This window comes from Leucopleurus acutus (assembly GCF_964270905.1).
Source record: "Leucopleurus acutus genome assembly, chromosome: 8".
Taxonomy (NCBI): Eukaryota; Metazoa; Chordata; class Mammalia; order Artiodactyla; family Delphinidae; genus Leucopleurus; species Leucopleurus acutus.
This window is the reverse complement of record NC_139151.1, coordinates 10,900,972-10,919,409: the sequence shown is the minus strand read 5'-3', so window position 1 is coordinate 10,919,409 and position 18,438 is coordinate 10,900,972. Positions and strand designations below refer to the sequence as shown.

General features: G+C 40.4%; 1 protein-coding gene across 5 annotated transcripts in view; it reads left to right on the top strand.

Moving 5' to 3' along the window:
* JHY (junctional cadherin complex regulator) overlaps positions 1 to 17,537 on the top strand; it is a gene marked incomplete at both ends in the record, with an annotated part of 63,893 nt that extends 46,356 nt beyond the window's left edge. For 2 of the 5 annotated variants that reach the window (XM_082844668.1, XM_082844665.1), the window contains 5 exons: positions 937 to 1,598; positions 5,722 to 6,016; positions 14,082 to 14,162; positions 15,274 to 15,402; positions 17,340 to 17,537. In XM_082844668.1, coding sequence (XP_082700794.1) covers positions 937 to 1,598; positions 5,722 to 6,016; positions 14,082 to 14,162; positions 15,274 to 15,402; positions 17,340 to 17,537 — 1,365 coding nt within the window. Of the gene's footprint in view, positions 1 to 936; positions 1,599 to 5,721; positions 6,017 to 14,081; positions 14,163 to 15,216; positions 15,403 to 17,339 lie in introns of all 5 variants that reach the window. The other 3 variants (XM_082844666.1, XM_082844664.1, XM_082844667.1) reach the window with 3 other exon arrangements.
* Between the last annotated feature and the right edge of the window lie 901 nt (positions 17,538 to 18,438).

The following is an 18,438-nucleotide window of genomic DNA, read 5'->3' as shown; positions in this document are numbered from 1 at the left end:
ATGTGTGTTCAGCAAGGAAGAATTATGTTGCAGTTATATAACACACTGAGGCATATGGTCCTCGGACTGTTTTCAGTAAGCATTTAATCATTCTTTCCAAAGGCCTCTTAACTCAGCTAGTTTTTCACAAAGTAATGAGTGCTTTATTCCTCGGGAAATATGTCTAAATGGCTTAGCACAATATAGTTACATAGTGCATCTATTATACCAGGAGTACATTTTGTTGTTACAAGACTTTGGAAAGCATAAAGACTGCTCTGAAATTGAAATATTTCCCCCAGATGTTTGATTGCCTAAGTACAGGCTATATTAAGGAACAGAAGCAAAACAACCCTTGTGGTTTCACAGATGTCCTATCACCGCACAGACTCTTTTATAATCCTTTGAATAAAATCTAATTTGTTTCATCTGGTGAAGAGATCATTTCTAGCTTCTGACCTATGTGAGTAAGAAGATCTGATAATCTGAATTGTATTTCGTATTAAACTTGTACTTGGTGGGCAAAGCAAATTGTTGATGTTCTTTCTGGATAATATTTTTAAAAATATTCATCTTAGTTAAGATAAACTTGCATATTTTGATGTTGATTTGCCCTTCCTTTGTATGCAGCTCTTTAGAGGTAAAGCTGCTTTTTTCCCCCATTTGGTAATACTTCATCTTACAACATTTTAAGTCAAAGACTTGCCCTTAATATAATGCCCATTCTAAGCTATTTCTTTCTAGAAAATTCATAACCTGAAACTGCCAGGAGGAACCACTCAGCTAATCACCCTCTCATTGCCCAAAATGAGGAAAGGACCCTCTGTTCTCCTTCTTTAGCTCTTTTCAATTCTGTGGTCACCTTCCTAGAAGTCTTAACTCCCAGTCTGAAAAACACTAAAATTGGTGAAGAGTGTCAATCTTTTAACTTTATATTAACTAAAAATATCTTTTTAGGATTACCAGGAACACTGGTCTCAATTTGAAAATGCAAAATCAAGCAATGGACCCAGAGGTCAATCTTCAGAAACAACCAATGGCCAGCAACCTTCCAGAAGACCAGCCAAGCACAAGATTCAAAAACAGCATGAACACCGGCATGGCCCAAAGTCTTTGGTGACTGAAGAGCTGGCTGTCAGTCAAGGAAACCAGGATAACGCTTCCAGACAGCAGCAAACCCCAACTAAGCCTATACCTACTGCAGTGAAACAGGAAACAGTCGTGGTTATGAATGCCCCGAACAATGATTTACAATACTCAGGTATACCGAGAAGCCAGGAACCCAAAGTAACCTCCAATAAATTTGCTCCACCACACCAGGCTTCTGACAAGGTATTATATAGAAATTCTACCAGGTGTCACTCCATGATGAATGTTAATACGGAAAGAGGACGCAAAGACCAAGAAGAGAAAAGGTTTTCAAATCAGCAGCTACACATCGACACTCTTTCCAATACGGACTTGAACTATCTTCATGAACTGAATAAGAAGCATGCATCCCTTAGCCAGAAAGGCTCTCAGTCTGTTTCTAACATGAATGATAATGGATCAACTGAAAATAAGAAGCAACCCAAACGGACTTATACAGAAACAAAGTATAAGGACTTAGAAATATTATGGTAAGAATTTCCTGTTCTCAAGTGGTTTTCTAGAGTAATGAGAGGCTGCTAGAGAAAGACAGGACGGGGAGGACGGGGTGGAGGGGCGGGGGCTGTTCATGGCGATGGTCAGGCAAGAGGAAAAATTCTCCTAATGACGTTCTTGCCTTTGATTTCTGCAGAAAGTAGTCCACTTTTGATGTATTTCTTCTTCCCTGTCTCCTCTACTTTTTTCACTGTCGTTAAACCAGAGGTTGGAGGGAGAAGGGCAGAGGGACCCAGTCAAAAAAGATCAGTATATTTTGAGGGTCGCAAGTAATGTTCAGAGGGAACAATTTCTCTCCAGCTCTGTAATGGTCTATCCTAAGAAAATAATCTAAAATACAGGAAAAAAACACTTGGGTATAAAAATATCATTTACAACCATATGATATTACTTATATGAGAAATCTAAAATATGGCCCAAATGACCCTATCTACAAAACAGAAACAGAATCACGGACATAGAGAATAGACTTGTGGTTACCAAGGGGGAGGACGGGGAGGGAGAGGGATGGACCGGGAATTCGGGGTTGGTAGATGCAAACTATTACATTTAGGATGGATAAACAACAGGTCCTACTGTATAGCACAGGGAACTGTATTCAGTATCCTGTGATAAACCACAATGGAAAAGAATACAAAAAAAGAATGTCTATATGTGGATAACTGAGTCACTTTGCTGTACAACAGAGATTGTCACAGCATTGTACATCAGCTACACTTCAATAAAAAAATATATATATATCATTTACAGAAATGACAACAATAATTGAATAAGGAAATGTTTAGATTAATTATAATATTTAATATCATGTAACCATTAAAAACCATGTTTATGAGGAAATTCTTCTATAAAGAGAAACTAGTACAGTGCAAAAATAACACCTAAGGAGTATGAGCTCTATCTACTCTGTCAAAATGTGCAGAGAAGACGAAAAATGCACCAAAATGTCAACAGTGGTTATTTCTGGCAAGAGAGATTGGGATTATTTTTAATTTCTTCTTTATATTTTCTGAGTTGTCCCAGTTCCCTACAGTGTAGATGCATTACTTCTATAATTAGAAGAAAGAAAAGCTATTTTTAAAATCCGGGTATTTCTTGATATCATTCAGTCAAATGTGTTTATTACATACCTGATAGGGCTGAATATAGGACTAAAAAGCTATAAAAGATACAAAAGTAGTATGATGCATGGAACCTTCAAGGAGCTTACTTTCAAAGTAGGGAGACAGTTTGACACACATGAATTAATGAGAAGACATTTAAGTGCTCCACGTGGAGGTATGGAATGTACAATGAATAAGATTCAGAATTTGCTTCCTAGAAGAGATAGTGATAGATAGATAGCAGGCATTCTCATCTTTTTTTCCTGACTTTAGAGGGAGTGAGTCTAACATTTTTGCCATTAAAAATATTTAATTTTTAGTAGTTAGGGAGATAAATGGGAAATGACCTCCTATTCCTATTTTTTTCCTGCAAAGAACTTCTATCATAAATAGATATTTAATGTTATCAAATTCTCTCCATCAATTGAAAAATTTTCTCCTTGAATCCTTTATGTGGCTAAATGCGTTAACAGATTTTCTAACATTCCATCGTCCTTTTATTCCTAGGACTGACCCAACTTGTCACACGATTTTAATATATTGCTTGATTTGATTTGTTAACACTGTTTAGGATTTAACATTCACATGCAGGAAGTGCGCCTGGCTTAAAATTCTCCAATCTGCCATTGGCCCCCGCCTGGATGTGTTATCAAGATTATACCAGCCTTAAAATAATTCCCCCATTTTATATCCTCTGGGAGACTTCATGTACAACTGGAACTGCTTCTTGAAGATTTCATAGAATTTTCCAGTAAAACTATTTAGTTCTCATCTGTTTTTTTGTTTGGCTTTTCTTTTGTTGTTATTTGTGGGCAGATATTAAACTTTAAACTACTTACTTTTTTTGTGATACTCATATATTTGTATTAATTTCTACTATGTTAATTTGTCCTAGCCACCCTACTTTTTCCAATACATATTGTCTTTATTTTTTTAATACTGTCTGTTGAACTGATAGAACTTTCTGCTACTTCTTCCCTCTACTGATTTGGAAATGCATATTCTCTTTCTATTCTCTTTTTTTTTAAACTTACATTATTAACTAGTCTAGTGTTAAAATTTCTATTCTCCTGCAGACATATTCAAATCATTGGATTGTTGTAATCCAATCACCCCTTGTGTCATACATATTATTTTTATCCAGCATCTTATAGCTCTAAAACTAATCATTGTTTTATTATTGTTGTATAGAGTCAGTGCTGTTTTAGATTTAACCAGTTGTTTATTATTGTCTTTGCCTCCCATTCTTTTTTCCATTTTACTCTTTCTTCCTGAAGTAGATCCTTTAGAAGTTCTTTCAGCAAGTACATTTCACTGGTAAATTTACCGGAAATTCCTTTACTTTCCTCTCTATCTTAAATTATGTTTAACTTGATAAAGAATTAACCTCTTTGAAAACATTGTTTTTCTATTTCCTGGCTTCTCTATTTCTTCAAAAAGTCTTTTATCAATGTAATTATCATTCTTTTTGTCTTTGTCTTTTTTTCTCTTCTTGGTTTTGAGGTCTGTGTTTTTGGTGTTCTGAAGCTTTGCTGTGATGTATCTAGGTTTGAAATTTGTAATCCTGCTTGTGATTTTTCTGGGATTCCTAAATCTGAGTGTTCATTTCTTTCATAAATTCTGGAAAATTATCACCCATTTTTCCTTTGAATATTATGTCTCCCCAATTTGCTCTCATTTTCCTTCAGGAACACCAAGTAGATGTATATTTGATTCTCTTATTCTAGACTCTGTGTCTTGTTAACTGTTTCTTATTTCCATCTCTTATCCCTCTATGCCTCTTTCTGAGAAATTTCCTCTAAGTTTCTAAGTCTCTTCGGCCCCAATATGCTCTTTGGTGTATCCACTGAGTTGTAAATTTCAGTAATGGTGTTTTTCATGTCTAGGAGTTCTACATGGTTCTGATTAAAACCTTCCTGTTATTTTTTCAGAATATATTTCTCGGGGTTTTGATTTCTTCTTTCATGTCTTTAATCATTATAAACATGCTTCCTTATGAATGCTGTCTAATATTCAATTACCTTAAGTTCTTAGAAATCTACTACTGCTTTGTGTGTGTATCTGCTCATTCTCATACTTGGTAGGTTATTTACTCACATGTTCTAGGATTTTGGATTGTGAACTTATGTTTATCCATCTTCTCTGTAGACACCTAGGCAGGCTTGGGTGGGAATGTATCCTTCCAGAGAACTTGCTTCTGCCAGATACTACAGAGGTATCCTTCCTCTAGGATCACTTTATGTTAATTTCTTGGTGTTGGATTTCCGTGATTATGTGGGGAAGGTAAATTTGAACCCCAAATGTTGTCCCGTAGATATTCACAGGGAATTTTTTTCCCAGCTCAGAGCCTACATTAAGACAGATAGTCTTGCTTTGTTGTTTCCCAAGGCTGGTGAACGAGTTTTTCACTAATTTGCCTTTTTATTGAGGGTGTAGCTCTTCAAGGGTTACATACAGCCTTCACGCAGGCATCTCAGTTCTGATTCTCTGCCCGACACAGAGCCAAGATCTCACATATCCCATACCAGTGTTGAATGGTGAAACTCAAGCACTTAGGTCCAAACTCCCTCAAAGAAAGCCATAGCTTCATCTTACCTAAATCTGCTTTAGTTTTAGTTTCTGTTTAGTTTGTGGTCTCTGAAGATTCCCTGTCTCTCTTACAAATCCAACTATCTAATTAAAAGGGCATTTGTTTAATTTAATCCAACCTGTCCAGGTATTTTGTGGTGGGAATGCCTTTGATTTTTCAGAATGATGTTTTTTCTATTCTGAATGCACTAAATGAAAGTTCTAAGTAAGAGCTAGAATATCCTAAAGAAAAAATAGAGGATATTAAGAAATTAATGTATTTATGAAAAGATTAAGCTAAAGAACATTAATTTGATTGGGGGAGTGAGAAATACATCAAATTAATGGTTCATAAAGACTTCTATGCTAAAAGTCTTATGTATCTAGGTTTCATTAACAGATTTGTGCTTTTTTTTTTTCCTTTAAGGAAGTTCCATTCTTCCTCTGAGAGCCAACCTGCGAGTGCCTCTCCAGGCTCCCGGCTCCCCCAGACAACGGAGCAGCATCAGCAAGCGCTAATGCATCTGACTGAGGTGCATCCCCACGAAGGGGCCTTACCCGGCGTCACGCTTCCACCCATACCGTCAAGGGTGGAAAGTGAATCCCAGCTCAGTTCAGAGAGAAGCCAAACAAACCAAGTGAAAATTAGCCGTAGCAATTCTGAAGGCTATCTGTTTCAACTGGAAAAGGGGAAGAAGCATAGGAAAAGAAGCAGCATTAAGGTAATAAAAGCATCTTACTTACTTAACCTTTTATTTTGATAATACACAGGGACCTTGATTTTCATTCTCCTTATCCCAGGCCTGGAATAGGGGTGCTGCTGCCCCTCCTTCTTCCTCTAGTCCCCACCCCTTCTCAGCCTTCATCTCACCTCAGCTCCTGCAGTAAAACACCCAGGACAGCCAATGACTGAGCTTTCTTCTGAAATGTTTGCTTTACTGAGTTCTGTATTTACCTAAGATTCACCATGACTAGCACCTTTGTGCACTTAGGTCTTTCCCATCGGGTCTGCTTTGTTAAATAAGGGAAATGGGGATGGGAGGCAAAGAGGAAGGTTTCCAGGAAGAAATGAAGGAGCGTTGAAGGAGTCTTTTTATGTCCTTTGTGTTTCTCTACTGTTACAAACAATAAAAACCCCTCAGGAAAGATCACTTGTTTCTAGTGTCAAATAGTAAGGAAAAGGCTGGAAAATGCATTCTGCTTTACCGGGCAACAGGGAAGTAGTTGCCCAGTTTACTGGCTGGAAGCAATAGTCCTGTGGTGGATGGGCCCCGCCAGGAACAGACTCTGAAATGGAGATTTGTGAGCAAGAGAGTTACCGGGGAACCACCCCTGTCGGGGAGGGAGAGGGCAGGGCCGGGTGAGGGAGAAGGGGCGGCTTTGAGGCTGGTGCAAAGGACGCCTCGGCCAAGCCCATGAGGGTTCTGAAGTTGGGATGGCCCTTCAGAGGCAAGGAACCCGGATGTTCCTCCACGTGGATCAGCCATTGGCTACTGACTGTCTCTGGGGGAGGGTTGTAATTTTGGGCACAGCTGCTCCATCTGACTGAGGTCAGTTCTTAGAGAGGGACTCGACTGTGAGCCGTAGCAGACAACACTCCCAGCAGCCGGGGAACCAGTGGACACCCGTGGGGCGTCCACTATAAGGCAGATTTAGGGAGCCATCCTTAGTTCAACTCAACGTATATGTGTTGAATTCCTACCAGGAACTGTGTCAGGTGCTGGGATGTACAGCAAACGAGCCACGCCCTTTCCCCAGCAGTATCATGTTGAAATAAAAGAGAGAGAGATGCACAGTGAACACAGAGGAGCACAGAGGGGGACACATCCCCACCTGCGAGTCAAGCAGAGCTTCAGGAGGTGATCGTGAGGCATCTTAGAGGATGATTGAGAGTTAGCAAAAGAAGGAAGACTGAAAGTATTTTAGGCAGGGGGACCAGTGTAAGTGAATGTTCTGAAGCTTGAGAGAACACAAAGCATGCTGGGAACTGATGCATTTTAGGGCTGCTGTCACTCAAACTGGGAGGTGCTGAGTGTTGAGAGGTGACAGTGGAGAAGTAGGTCAGGCACCGGGTCTTCGAGGATCTTGCTCGTCATTGGAAGAAGGAGGGCTCTAATCCCTCAGCTGGTGTTGGGGCGGGGGGTTGGTGGGGGGCATGGAAGAATTTTAACCACATTAATGTGGTTAAAATGTTTTAGAAAGACTGCTCTGGCTGTGGTGTGCAGGGCAGGTGCAGGGCACTCCAGGAATAGGGGATCGTGAAGTCAGTGGACACCCACATGCGAGCCTCAGAAGAAAAGGAAAGGGTGGCCTTGAGAAGAAGGGAAAGCTGGACTAGAATGACAGTGGGTCCCATTGCAGAGAAGAAAAGGAGGACCAGCTTGGTGTGTCCTCCTGAGATAGAACCTCAGAGGCTGAGGCACATGAAATGCCCCAGCTCACTGCCGCCACCTGCGAGCCTAGGCCTTCAGCTCACTCACAGCCCCGGGGTCCTTCCCTCCGCCCCTTCCCACACGCTGACCTGAGGGCTTCTTGAGCTCCTCACATGACCCTCCCTCACATCCTCCGTCCTGCCGGGGTACCTAATTCTTGCCCAGGCTGTGGAAACCACTACTGGTTGTTTAGAGCTGGGATGATCCCCAGTTTCACAGTAAATAAGAAGAAATGTGTTCCTGGCTTCATCAGTAACTTATTTTTCCACCAAAACATTATTACTTGACAGTTAATCGTACCTAATCTGAGGTATGATTAGTACTGTTTTCAAGTACTTCATAAATAGAATAGGGTCTGTAGACTGGACTAGGAAGCCAGACACTGTGTGTATTATTATTTCTATAGGGAAATGTATTCAGAGCTCAGGAACCAACACATTCTCAAGGTGAGGGCGTGCTGTCACTCTGGAATTTACGAGTTACCAGGGCCTAAAAAAGAGCTCAAACTCACTACCTCGGAAGAGAACCTTCTGGGTTAGGGTTCTTGCCAACTGTGGATTATTGTTGACAATGCAAGCTTTTAACAATTCCTAATGAGCAGGGTTTAGTGGAAGTCACGCACTCAGCCATTTCTAAATTCTCGTCACCTAATCTCTCTGTGACTCTGACAAGTTATTAGTTCACCTGAGCCCCTACTTCCTCATACGCACAATCAGAATTGTTCTTTTTGTAGATTTGGTTTGACAGTTAAGTGAAACAATGTATTAAAACCTTAGCTTAGGGCTTCCCTGGTGGCGCAGTGGTTGAGAATCTGCCTGCCAATGCAGGAGACACGGGTTCGAGCCGTGGCCTGGGAAGTTCCCACATGCCGCGGAGCAACTAAGCCCGTGCGCCACAGCTACTGAGCCTGCACGACTGGAGCCTGTGCTCCGCAACAAGAGAAGGCTGCAACAGTGAGAGGCCCGTGCACCGCGATGAAGAGTGGCCCCCGCTCGCCACAAGTAGAGAAAGCCCTCGCACAGAAACGAAGACCCAACACAGCCAAAAATAAATAAATAAATAAATTTATTAAAAAAAAAAAAAAACAAAAAAACCTTAGCTTAGGCTTCCCTGGTGGCACAGTGGTTAAGAATCCACCTGCCAATGCAGGGGACATGGGTTCGAGCCCTGGTCCGGGAAGATCCCACATGCTGCGGAGCAACTAAGCCCGTGCGCCACAACTACTGAGCCCACTGCCACAACTACTGAAGGCTGCACACCTAGAGCCTGTGCTCCACAACAAGAGAAGCCACCGCAATGAGAATCCTGCACACTGCAACGAAGAGTAGCCCCCTGCTCGCTGCGCGCAGCAATGAAGACCCAACGCAGCCAAAAATAAATAAATGAACAAATAAATTTAAAAAAAACAGCTTAGTGCCTAGCAAAGAATAGACATCAACTAAATGTTAGTTTCCTTTCCCTTCCTTCTCCTTTTGGTGGTTTGAATCTGTGTTTTACCGAGGGAAGGCAGAGGACAGTACCCAGTGATGATGTGGATCATGACACATCTAAGATCGGGAAGGGAAGGGAAGAGGAAGAAAGAGAACTTCCATTTCCCACTTCCCCAGCCCTCTTTCCAACTTGGGAAATCCCTGCCTTCCTGCTTTCTCTCAGAGATGTTGCAATCCACACGTATCCATTTTCTCCATCCAAGACTTTCAGCCTACATCCGACAAAGACACAGAAGCACTCTTTGTCCGGGAAGCCATTCCAGAAGCTAAAATGATTTAGAACCGAGCTATTTGTATAGGACAGCAGGTAGCCGGGGCCCCAGACAGAGGGACTCATTCCCCAGGTCATGCCCATTTCCTAGTCAAAGCAAATCTCATGGTTGCCAAGGGAATCGACTCGAATCACATTAAAAATCTGAGGATTTGTCAAGATAATAGGCCCAAGCACTGTTCCTCTTCTCCTGGCAGTTCTGTTGTGACCAGTTTACGAACATTCAGCATCGTCCACGCCACTGAATGCAGACATCAGGCAGTGAGAGAGTAACACAGCACAAGTGATGACAAACAGTAATAAAAATATCTACCGCAACCGGCCACAAAGTAACTGCTTAAGGAGTTCTCTGACAGCTGTGTCGAGCTGAGCTGCAGTAATTAACCCGTGTGTTTGTTGTCACAGACAATCCGGGTATTGCTGCTTGACTGCTTCTAAGACGAGGTTTATTTGGATTAAGTTTAGCAACCGCAGAGCAAATTTCCTTCACTTGCTGTTCCGCAGTATTTGAGGCATTGTTTTCCGTCCCGTCTCTGAGTAACTTTCTCACCCTTACACATCTGAGGAATGTTCTGGAGGAAAGCCCCGCAGTGTCCCCCACAGCGGGGCACGACCTCTCAGAGTTGAAACAAGTCCTCCCGGGACAGTCAATGTCATTTCCAAGTCAGGCACCTTTTGCCCCCCCACCGTTTACAATCAAAGTCACTCTTCCGGCTTGAGAAGACGTGTGATTGATGGCCGGCGAAACCTTCCACCAGGAGATCCTATGCCAGACTCTGCCAAAGCCATGACCAGTGGACACCGATTCCAAGGGGTAGATCTGGTCTGGTCAGCCGTCAGCTAGAGCCAGGGTTGGCTGATGTCACCCTGTGTGCATCTCATGCAAAGAGTAGCAGCAAACCCCGCCGGGGATTTTTTGAAAACATGCTTTTATTTTCCCCGTGTTTGGAGACCTAATGAGACTATTATTGTTGATTTAATTTTTAAAAATGGGGGGTGGCATGGTGCTATTGTGACCTTTTGGTCTTGTAACAGCCAAAGAGAGGTAAATCAAACTAAATTCTAGGGATTATTTGACTATGAAAGCCTTTTGAAGAGACAGAAAGTAGCTTAGTGGTTGCCTAGGGCTGGAGGTGGGGGGAGGGAAGGGACTGCTAATGGGTGCGGGGTTTCTTTTTAGGTCAATGAAAATGTTCTAAAATTGGATTGTGGTGACCTTCGCACAACTTGATGACTATACTAAAAACCACTGGACTGTACAACTTCAAATGGGTGAATTTGGTGGTGTGTGAATTTTATCTCAATAAAGCTGTGAAAAAGAATTTTGATAGGAAGAGATCAAACAAAATTACAGCACTGGGAACCAATCAAGATTACTTGAAGCTAACAAGTAAATCCAGGATTTTTCATTGCCAGTCACCCAGAACAAACTCTGTTAGGAGCCATCGCTCTCCCTTGAGAAACATCTCTTCACTGGAAGCAGCTCAGCCTGTCAAGGAGTCAGTGGCATTTGGAGATGACCCCTTCGGGCCACACTCTTTCCTTCGTGTCAGTCTGCAGTGCTAGACCGTCGGCCCTGTTTTTCTGGGACAGCCACGATGTTTATTCGAGGTGATAGTAAGAACTTCAACAGGGATGCAATAAGCAATTATTCATGCTTTACATTACATCTTTTGTGAGTTGGTGGAATGATTAAAGCTAAGCTGCTTCAGACTAAGGATGCGATTTCTGGGCACTGATCATTTCTGTCTCATCAGTTTTGGACAAACTGGATTTATGACTTGGATGTGAGTGGGGTTCTCTCCTTTTTCATTACTGGTTTACTTTGGCAAATGGTAACTTAGTGATTTCAAAACAATGGCGGAGATGGCATATGCCAGATAAAGAACAAATTTGCAATCGCAAAGTATAGGATATCTGAGTTCATTCACCTATTAAAAATTAGCAGAGGTTTTAAAATGTGATAATACCCAGTGTCATCGAGGTTTGGACAGAAAGAGCATTCTTCTACCTTGTTAACAGAAGTGTTCATGAATGGCCCTCAATATGTTCATGATTCTGTCTCAATAATCTCACTTCTCTTAATTTATCTCAAAGAAATAATCAGAGTAGCCCACAAACAGTGCTCATCCCTAGGACATCTTAAATGTTCAACATTTAGAAGAATCGCTAAATAATTCAACTATAACTAGACAATAGAATGTTATACATAAAAATCACATTTTCAGAAAACATGTAGTGACAGGGAAATACAGTGTAATGGTAACCTTCTCAGCAAAAAAAATAATTTGTAGCATAGGGACAATTTTATAAAGTATGAACGGATACATCTAAAGGGCAGGAAGCAGCTGTAGTGGTTTTGCTGGGTGATGAGTCTATTCTCTTAAAGGAGAATTATGATTTTGAAATGCCTTCAATGAACAATATTTCTTCTATATACTTCTTCTATATATTATATTCTTCTGTATACTATATTTTAATTATTTTAGTCCAAAGACTTAAGAAAGGATCTTCTTCGACCTTTTAGAATTAGATGCACTGAAAGAGTTTTGACTACAAATATTTAACATACTAATCAGGCAAATTCTGTTTACAGAACTTTTAATCCTTGCAGTGTAGAGGTGTTGCCTAAATGACACATGATTTTGGCCCTGTGAAGCGCTATGTACTATAAAAATTTTGTAGGACCTTAGAAATACTGCCTTCAGCTACAAGTCACAGAACTACTCTTTACAGCAATTTCAAAAATAAGGGTTCATTCTTCTTACATACAATTAATCCACAAGTAGGTAGTTGCTAGCACCGGTGGTTCTATAGCTCAAAACATCAGAACCAGTATTTGTACAATTCTCTTGTTCTTTTTCTTTCCTGGCTACAAGATTGCTGCTGTATCTCCAGAGATCACATCCACATTCAAGGCAAGATAAAGGGAAAGGGGGAGGGGCTGTGCCAATCCAATTAAAGGTTTTCCAAGATGCACCCTCTGTCTATGCCAGCAAACCTTCATTCATATCTCATGGGCCAGAGTTCAGTGCTGGGGTCTGGAGGAAAGAGCTTTTGGCTCTGAGCCTGGGAAATGGCAATGGAGAAGCTAAGTGGTCTGACCTCCAGGTAGTCGGTCAATAGGCACTGTGAGCAGTAACAGTTGATATAAGTGTCTACGTAAGTTCATTGTTAAGATTTGAGAATTATATGCAGTAACTCTCTATATGATGAAATGTTCTGTCTTTAAAGTCTCTGGACTATCTCTGCCAAATTCTCTCTTAGGAAAGGGCACGTTAGATATATTGTATATTTTAGGACTTAATAATTAACAGGAACTTTCCAAATTTAGAAAAATACCATGCCTTGCCATGAGCATATAGACAGGTGGCACCATACACGGTTAGCTCAGAACTGCTGCCTCTGCGGTATGGCTATTTACCCTAAGCACCAATTTTGAGGCACCCTAAGATCACTGCCATCACCCAAACCATCTCTTTGGTATTGTCCTTCCTGCCCTTCCCACGGAAGACAACTCAATGAACTCACAAATGCAAAGAAAAGAGGCCTTTGTTTCCCCACAAGGGTATCTGCTGCAAGTAGCAAGTCAGATTTCACGTCAAAAGTGGGAGTTTGGGGAATATCTTAACCTATCCTACAGTCAGGAGCGCGTTAGTATTTTTCCTGCCTGTTACTGTGCTCAACTGACATAATTTAATAATTAAATAGCCTCGGTCTGTTACTCTGTCCCTTTATTTTATTTTATTTTATTTTTTTTTTGTTTTTTCTTTTGCAGCACGCGGGCCTCTCACTGTTGTGGCCTCTCCCGTTGCGGAGCACAGGCTCCGGACGCGCAGGCTCAGCGGCCATGGCTCACGGGCCCAGCCGCTCCGCGGCATGCGGGATCCTCCCGGACCGGGGAACGAACCCGCCTCCCCTGCATCGGCAGGCGGACCCCCAACCACTGCGCCACCAGGGAAGCCCTTACTCTGTCCCTTTAAATATGCAATAGTAATAAGCATTATCGTGTAAAATTATTTGTACCTTTCAAAATATCCAAAATCACACTGAATAAAATGAGTTTCTCAGTGGGTCTTGCTTAGACTCTTAACCCTTAAATGTTTCCTTTCTTTTGAATATTATGACATTAGACAGGGTGCTCTCTCTTCGAAGCAGTGTGCTTACCTGATTCGCTTAGATCGCCTCTTCCAGGGAAATCAGTTGGTTCAGTGAACGGTACAAAACTAGACATACTACTCATAGCAGCAGCAAATTAGTAATGGATCCGTTATGATAAAAATGTTAATAACAAAGCAGCACTTCACTCACTTGAAATTTTTTATTTGTAATTTTCAGAATTTCAATGTTTTTTATTGCAGAAGTGGAAAAGTCCAAACACGTTAGCTCACCAGCTACAAATTACCAAGGAAACTGTTATCAATGACGACCACTAAAATGGAAGAGTTGTTGGGAAACACACCCACTCTCCCACGGTCCACACAGGCTGCCATTCTTCATTTTGCTTCTTCCCTTTCTTATGTGGCCATGACAACTCGAGGGTGGGGGACATACAAGTCTTTAAAAGAAACTGTCACTTTGATTGTATTTTTAGAGTTCCAAGCTGAAAGCTTATCAGAACAGAGACATGAAGCTTGGAGGCCTCGGACCTGACCTTGAGTCCATCAGAGACAAAGTGAGTGTGATGTACATACAGCAATTCCAGGATTGGATTTGCCATTTGTCTTCCAGCAAAACTGTATAAAGATACCCCCAGAACCAAGGGGTAAGGTAGGCTGTGACAAAGCGAGAGAGAGGCATGGACACATATACACTACCAAACGTAAGGTAGATAGCTAGTGGGAAGCAGCCGCATAGCACAGGGAGATCAGCTCAGAGCTTTGTGACCGCCTGGAGGGGTGAGATAGGGAGGGTGGGAGGGAGGGAGACGCAAGAGGGAAGAGATACGGGAACCTATGTATAAGTATAACTGATTCACTTTGTTATAAAGCAGAAACTAACACACCATTGTAACGCAATTATACTCCAATAAAGATGTAAAAAATAAATAAATAAATAAAAACAAAGGTATGGACCTGAAAAAAAAAAAAGATACCCCCAGAACCAAGTCCTAATTCAAATGTCTCCCTCTGAATAGAGACCCTTCTGAAGTAGCATTGGTAATAAGCCCCGGGCACTACTTCTACCATAAAATAAAGTTACTCAGCCAATGCTGTTTTATGTATCCACCTTTTAGTTAGTTTGAAGGCCCAAAAAGAAAAGTGGGACACATGCACATGAAAAGAGATGTGTGTGTTATATGGTCGTTGGTCTTTCCCAATAGAGTTATCTTGATAATATTGAGGAGTGGCTACAGAGAAGACACTCAGGGTAAGAGTTTCCCAAGCCATGAAAAGTACATCCACTTTATTCTCTTTCCTCTAGTGAAAGGAGATCTTCATTTAATGTGTTTTAACTGCAGCTGCACTCAAGGCATAAAAAGAGAGTAGAGTTCAAAGTTGGAAGCAAAAGTGAAAATAAATTGGGTAAACGCAACAAAGAAGAGGCTGAATGTGATTTAGCCACTGTTAAGTGAACACTGGGTGTGCTATTGCAGTGACATTCCGCCCCTCAAGAGAAACTATTTCTAGGAGAGACATTAACTTAACCATTTCACTGCTGTCACCTTACACGTGGTGATCCCATTTCCCCCGTGCCCAGCTCACTAAAATTAGTGTCAATTTAGATAGAGAACAGAGCGATCTAGCAGGACCTGTGAGTCACCCTCACTTTGTTTCTCTGAACAGATGCAGAAATTAATACAGCAAAAGGAATATGCAAAACAAGTAAAGGAATACAACATGAAGGCACTATCCGTCCCGTCAAAGCCACAAATAGCAAAGACTGAAAATAAATCTGCTGTCCCTCGGCAGAAGGTAAGAAATTCTCACCAAGGCAGTTGTCTTTTTAATTAGAATTAAAAGGAAACCTCTGTGACCTCATGACAATGAATTCCTCACATTATTTGAACACAGAGGATGTTTTAGCTACTACTCTTCCTGCGGCTCCCCATCATTCACAGATATTGATGTAAAAATGATATACACACATATGATGCTGGAAGGTTAGCCTCTTTTTTCCCCTGAAGTTCACTGTTATCTTTAGTCTTCCACATGTTTTCCTCCAAGTATAGTATTTCGAGTTTCTCACACAAAAATTCAATGGTTAGGTGATTTCATAGAAAAAAACTAATAATCCTGATTAACCATCAATTTCCTTCTCTACCATTAAATAAGTTTTAAGAAATTAGCATCTTCTTGTCATGTCCGGGTGCTTATGTCAGAGGAAAGTCCTTCACTGTTTCTCTCAAGTTCATTCCCTATATTTCTCCTAAGGGATGGTACTATATAGGTTCCTCTACCCAATAAAAATGATAAATACAGGATGTTCTCCTTCTCAGAAGTCATCCAACTCTAAGTTGTGATGTGAATGAAATACGTTCTATGGAGACACCGAGCTTTGCAGTTCAAGTCTCTGCCTCAGTCCCAGTAAGGACGTGGGACCCTTTGCACGAGGGACAAGTGACCCTTTGGTGCTTTTAGGAATTTGTACTTCATGTTCTCTTTCACAGACTCTCATATTTTCTATCTATTGCCTTTCTTCCTCAGACCTTGAAGACCTCAATCCACTTGATTGAGTTTCCATGATGCCACTTTTTCTTTTTTTCTCCAATCCATTATTTGTTCATGAAGAGATTCAAGGCAACAAGTCTATAATTAGAAATTCCAATAGAAGTCAACTACACACACTGAGAAGTCTGGAGTTTTTGTGTTTTGGAGAGTTTTCCCCTTCTAGGACCTACATATATTATCCATTCCCATTTTAGCTCTCAAGAAACCCTTATTAAACTGTAAAACTGGGGGTGGGGAGAGATAAATTAGGAGTTTGGGATTAACATATAACACTACTATATATGAAATAGATAAACAACAAGGACCTACTGTATAGCACAGGAAACTATATCCAATATCTTGTAATAACCTGTAATGGAAAAGACTCTGAAGAAGTATATATATATATACATATACACACATATATATAACTGAATCACTTTGCTGTACACCTGAAACTAACACAACATTGTAAATTAACTATACTTCAATTTTTAAAAATGGTTAATTTTAGAAAAGTAAAACATGTAAAGGCAGATTTAGAAATCATATTCAGTAATCTCATTTTTATTGTAATGCCTGTCAGAACTGACATCACTGAAAAAAAGACTGCCTTTTTTTAGTATCCAGGTATCTATAGATATGCTAAAGAAAAGGAAAAAATAATTTTCAATCTCTATTATATACTTGCAAGAGTTGTAAGAACCCAGAAACAAGAATAGTTGGTGTAATAATGGAGACTCAGTTTTATCTCAACTACAGTGATGTCTTTGGTCTCAAGCTGTAACAAGTCCTCTTTGGATGGAAAGGTCAGTTAATATCTCCTCAATAAAAGTTTGGTTTTAATAAGACTGCCAGAAGCTAAACAGATCAAACACATAAGAAATCCATTTTCAAGCACTTGAATAAAACTCAGTTTTATAAAGAAAACGTCCAGAGTCACAACCGTACATATCATTCTTCAACTCTCTTTTTTTCCACAGCATTTTGTTACGTGGCTAATTGATTTTGTTTAAACTGTGCGTTATATTGCATTATTTGTATTTTCCATTTGGTCTCCATTTCCATCCATCCCTTAGTACATTATTGTAGCAATAGTCTCCAATTATATTATCAATAAACCTTTCCTAAGACTAGATTTAATTTAAGGAATCCAGGGTTCACTTCCCATCTCAAATAAAATTTTATCTTTATGCTTTTAGGCTTTGGAATATGCGAAGACCATCCCCAAACCCAAACCTGCAAATCTGAGTGGTCAAGCCTCAAAGGAAAAGAAAAATCCAACCCATGCTGGAAACGGAGACATTTTACCTGAAATCTCACTGCTGGAAGTACTGCAGAACAGACACGAAAGGGAAAAACAGGCTGTGGCTGCTTTTAAAGCCCTTCATATTGTATAGACAAGAGATGACCAGAGATGCCCAGGGGATGGACTTGGAGAAGAGAAACTCCAACCCACTGCTCTGCATTGAGAGTGATGACCTAGCATCGTCACCTAACTGCAGTCCACGTTTGCTTCGTACAGGATTTAAAATATGGGGCCCTATTACATTACGGCGCCATATTTTACTTTCCAGGAAGAAAAACTATTTTAATTATTTATTTTCAAATCAGTTAATATTGGGGCTGAATAGAACTAGGGAATAAAGCCTTTGGGTTTTATCCTGGATCCTTTGATTTCTTTTTGGCTTTATATTGGCTCTTTTAATTTCTTAAATGATCGCTACCCTTTCTTAGCATAATGAAACTCTTAATGTTACCCAGAAATAAATGTATCTACTTGTGTTTCTTTCTCATTTTTCTGATTAAAAAAAAACTATAAGCACTTCAGTTTCTATTGAAAAGAACTCAACTTGGACTAAACACCGGTGAATTTTGCAATATCATTTCCAAAATATTTCAGAAATCTCTAAATTTAGCCAAGGGTTTATATGTAAAATTTAAAAAATGAAAGTGCTTCTAGATGTGCTACTCAAGTAAAACAAATCTCAATGTTGTTCTAACAGAGCATCAAGATATTAATTAGAAATCCACCAAGTCCAAAAGCACTCAACTCGGGCACCCCTGAGAGAGACACTGGCTCAAAGCTGCTGACTCCAAGGACATAAATTTGCTGAACGTCTTGCCATCAAAAATATCTTAAAATATCATCAAATGTGTGCTTCCACACAAAAACATTAGGTAAGACAAAAACATCCCACAGAAACATCCTACTGAATGTCAATATTAATAAGTATTTTTTCCCTTTTAAAGAATCTTTTGAAACTGCATAAACATTGTGAAATTCCCAGGTCTTAAAAT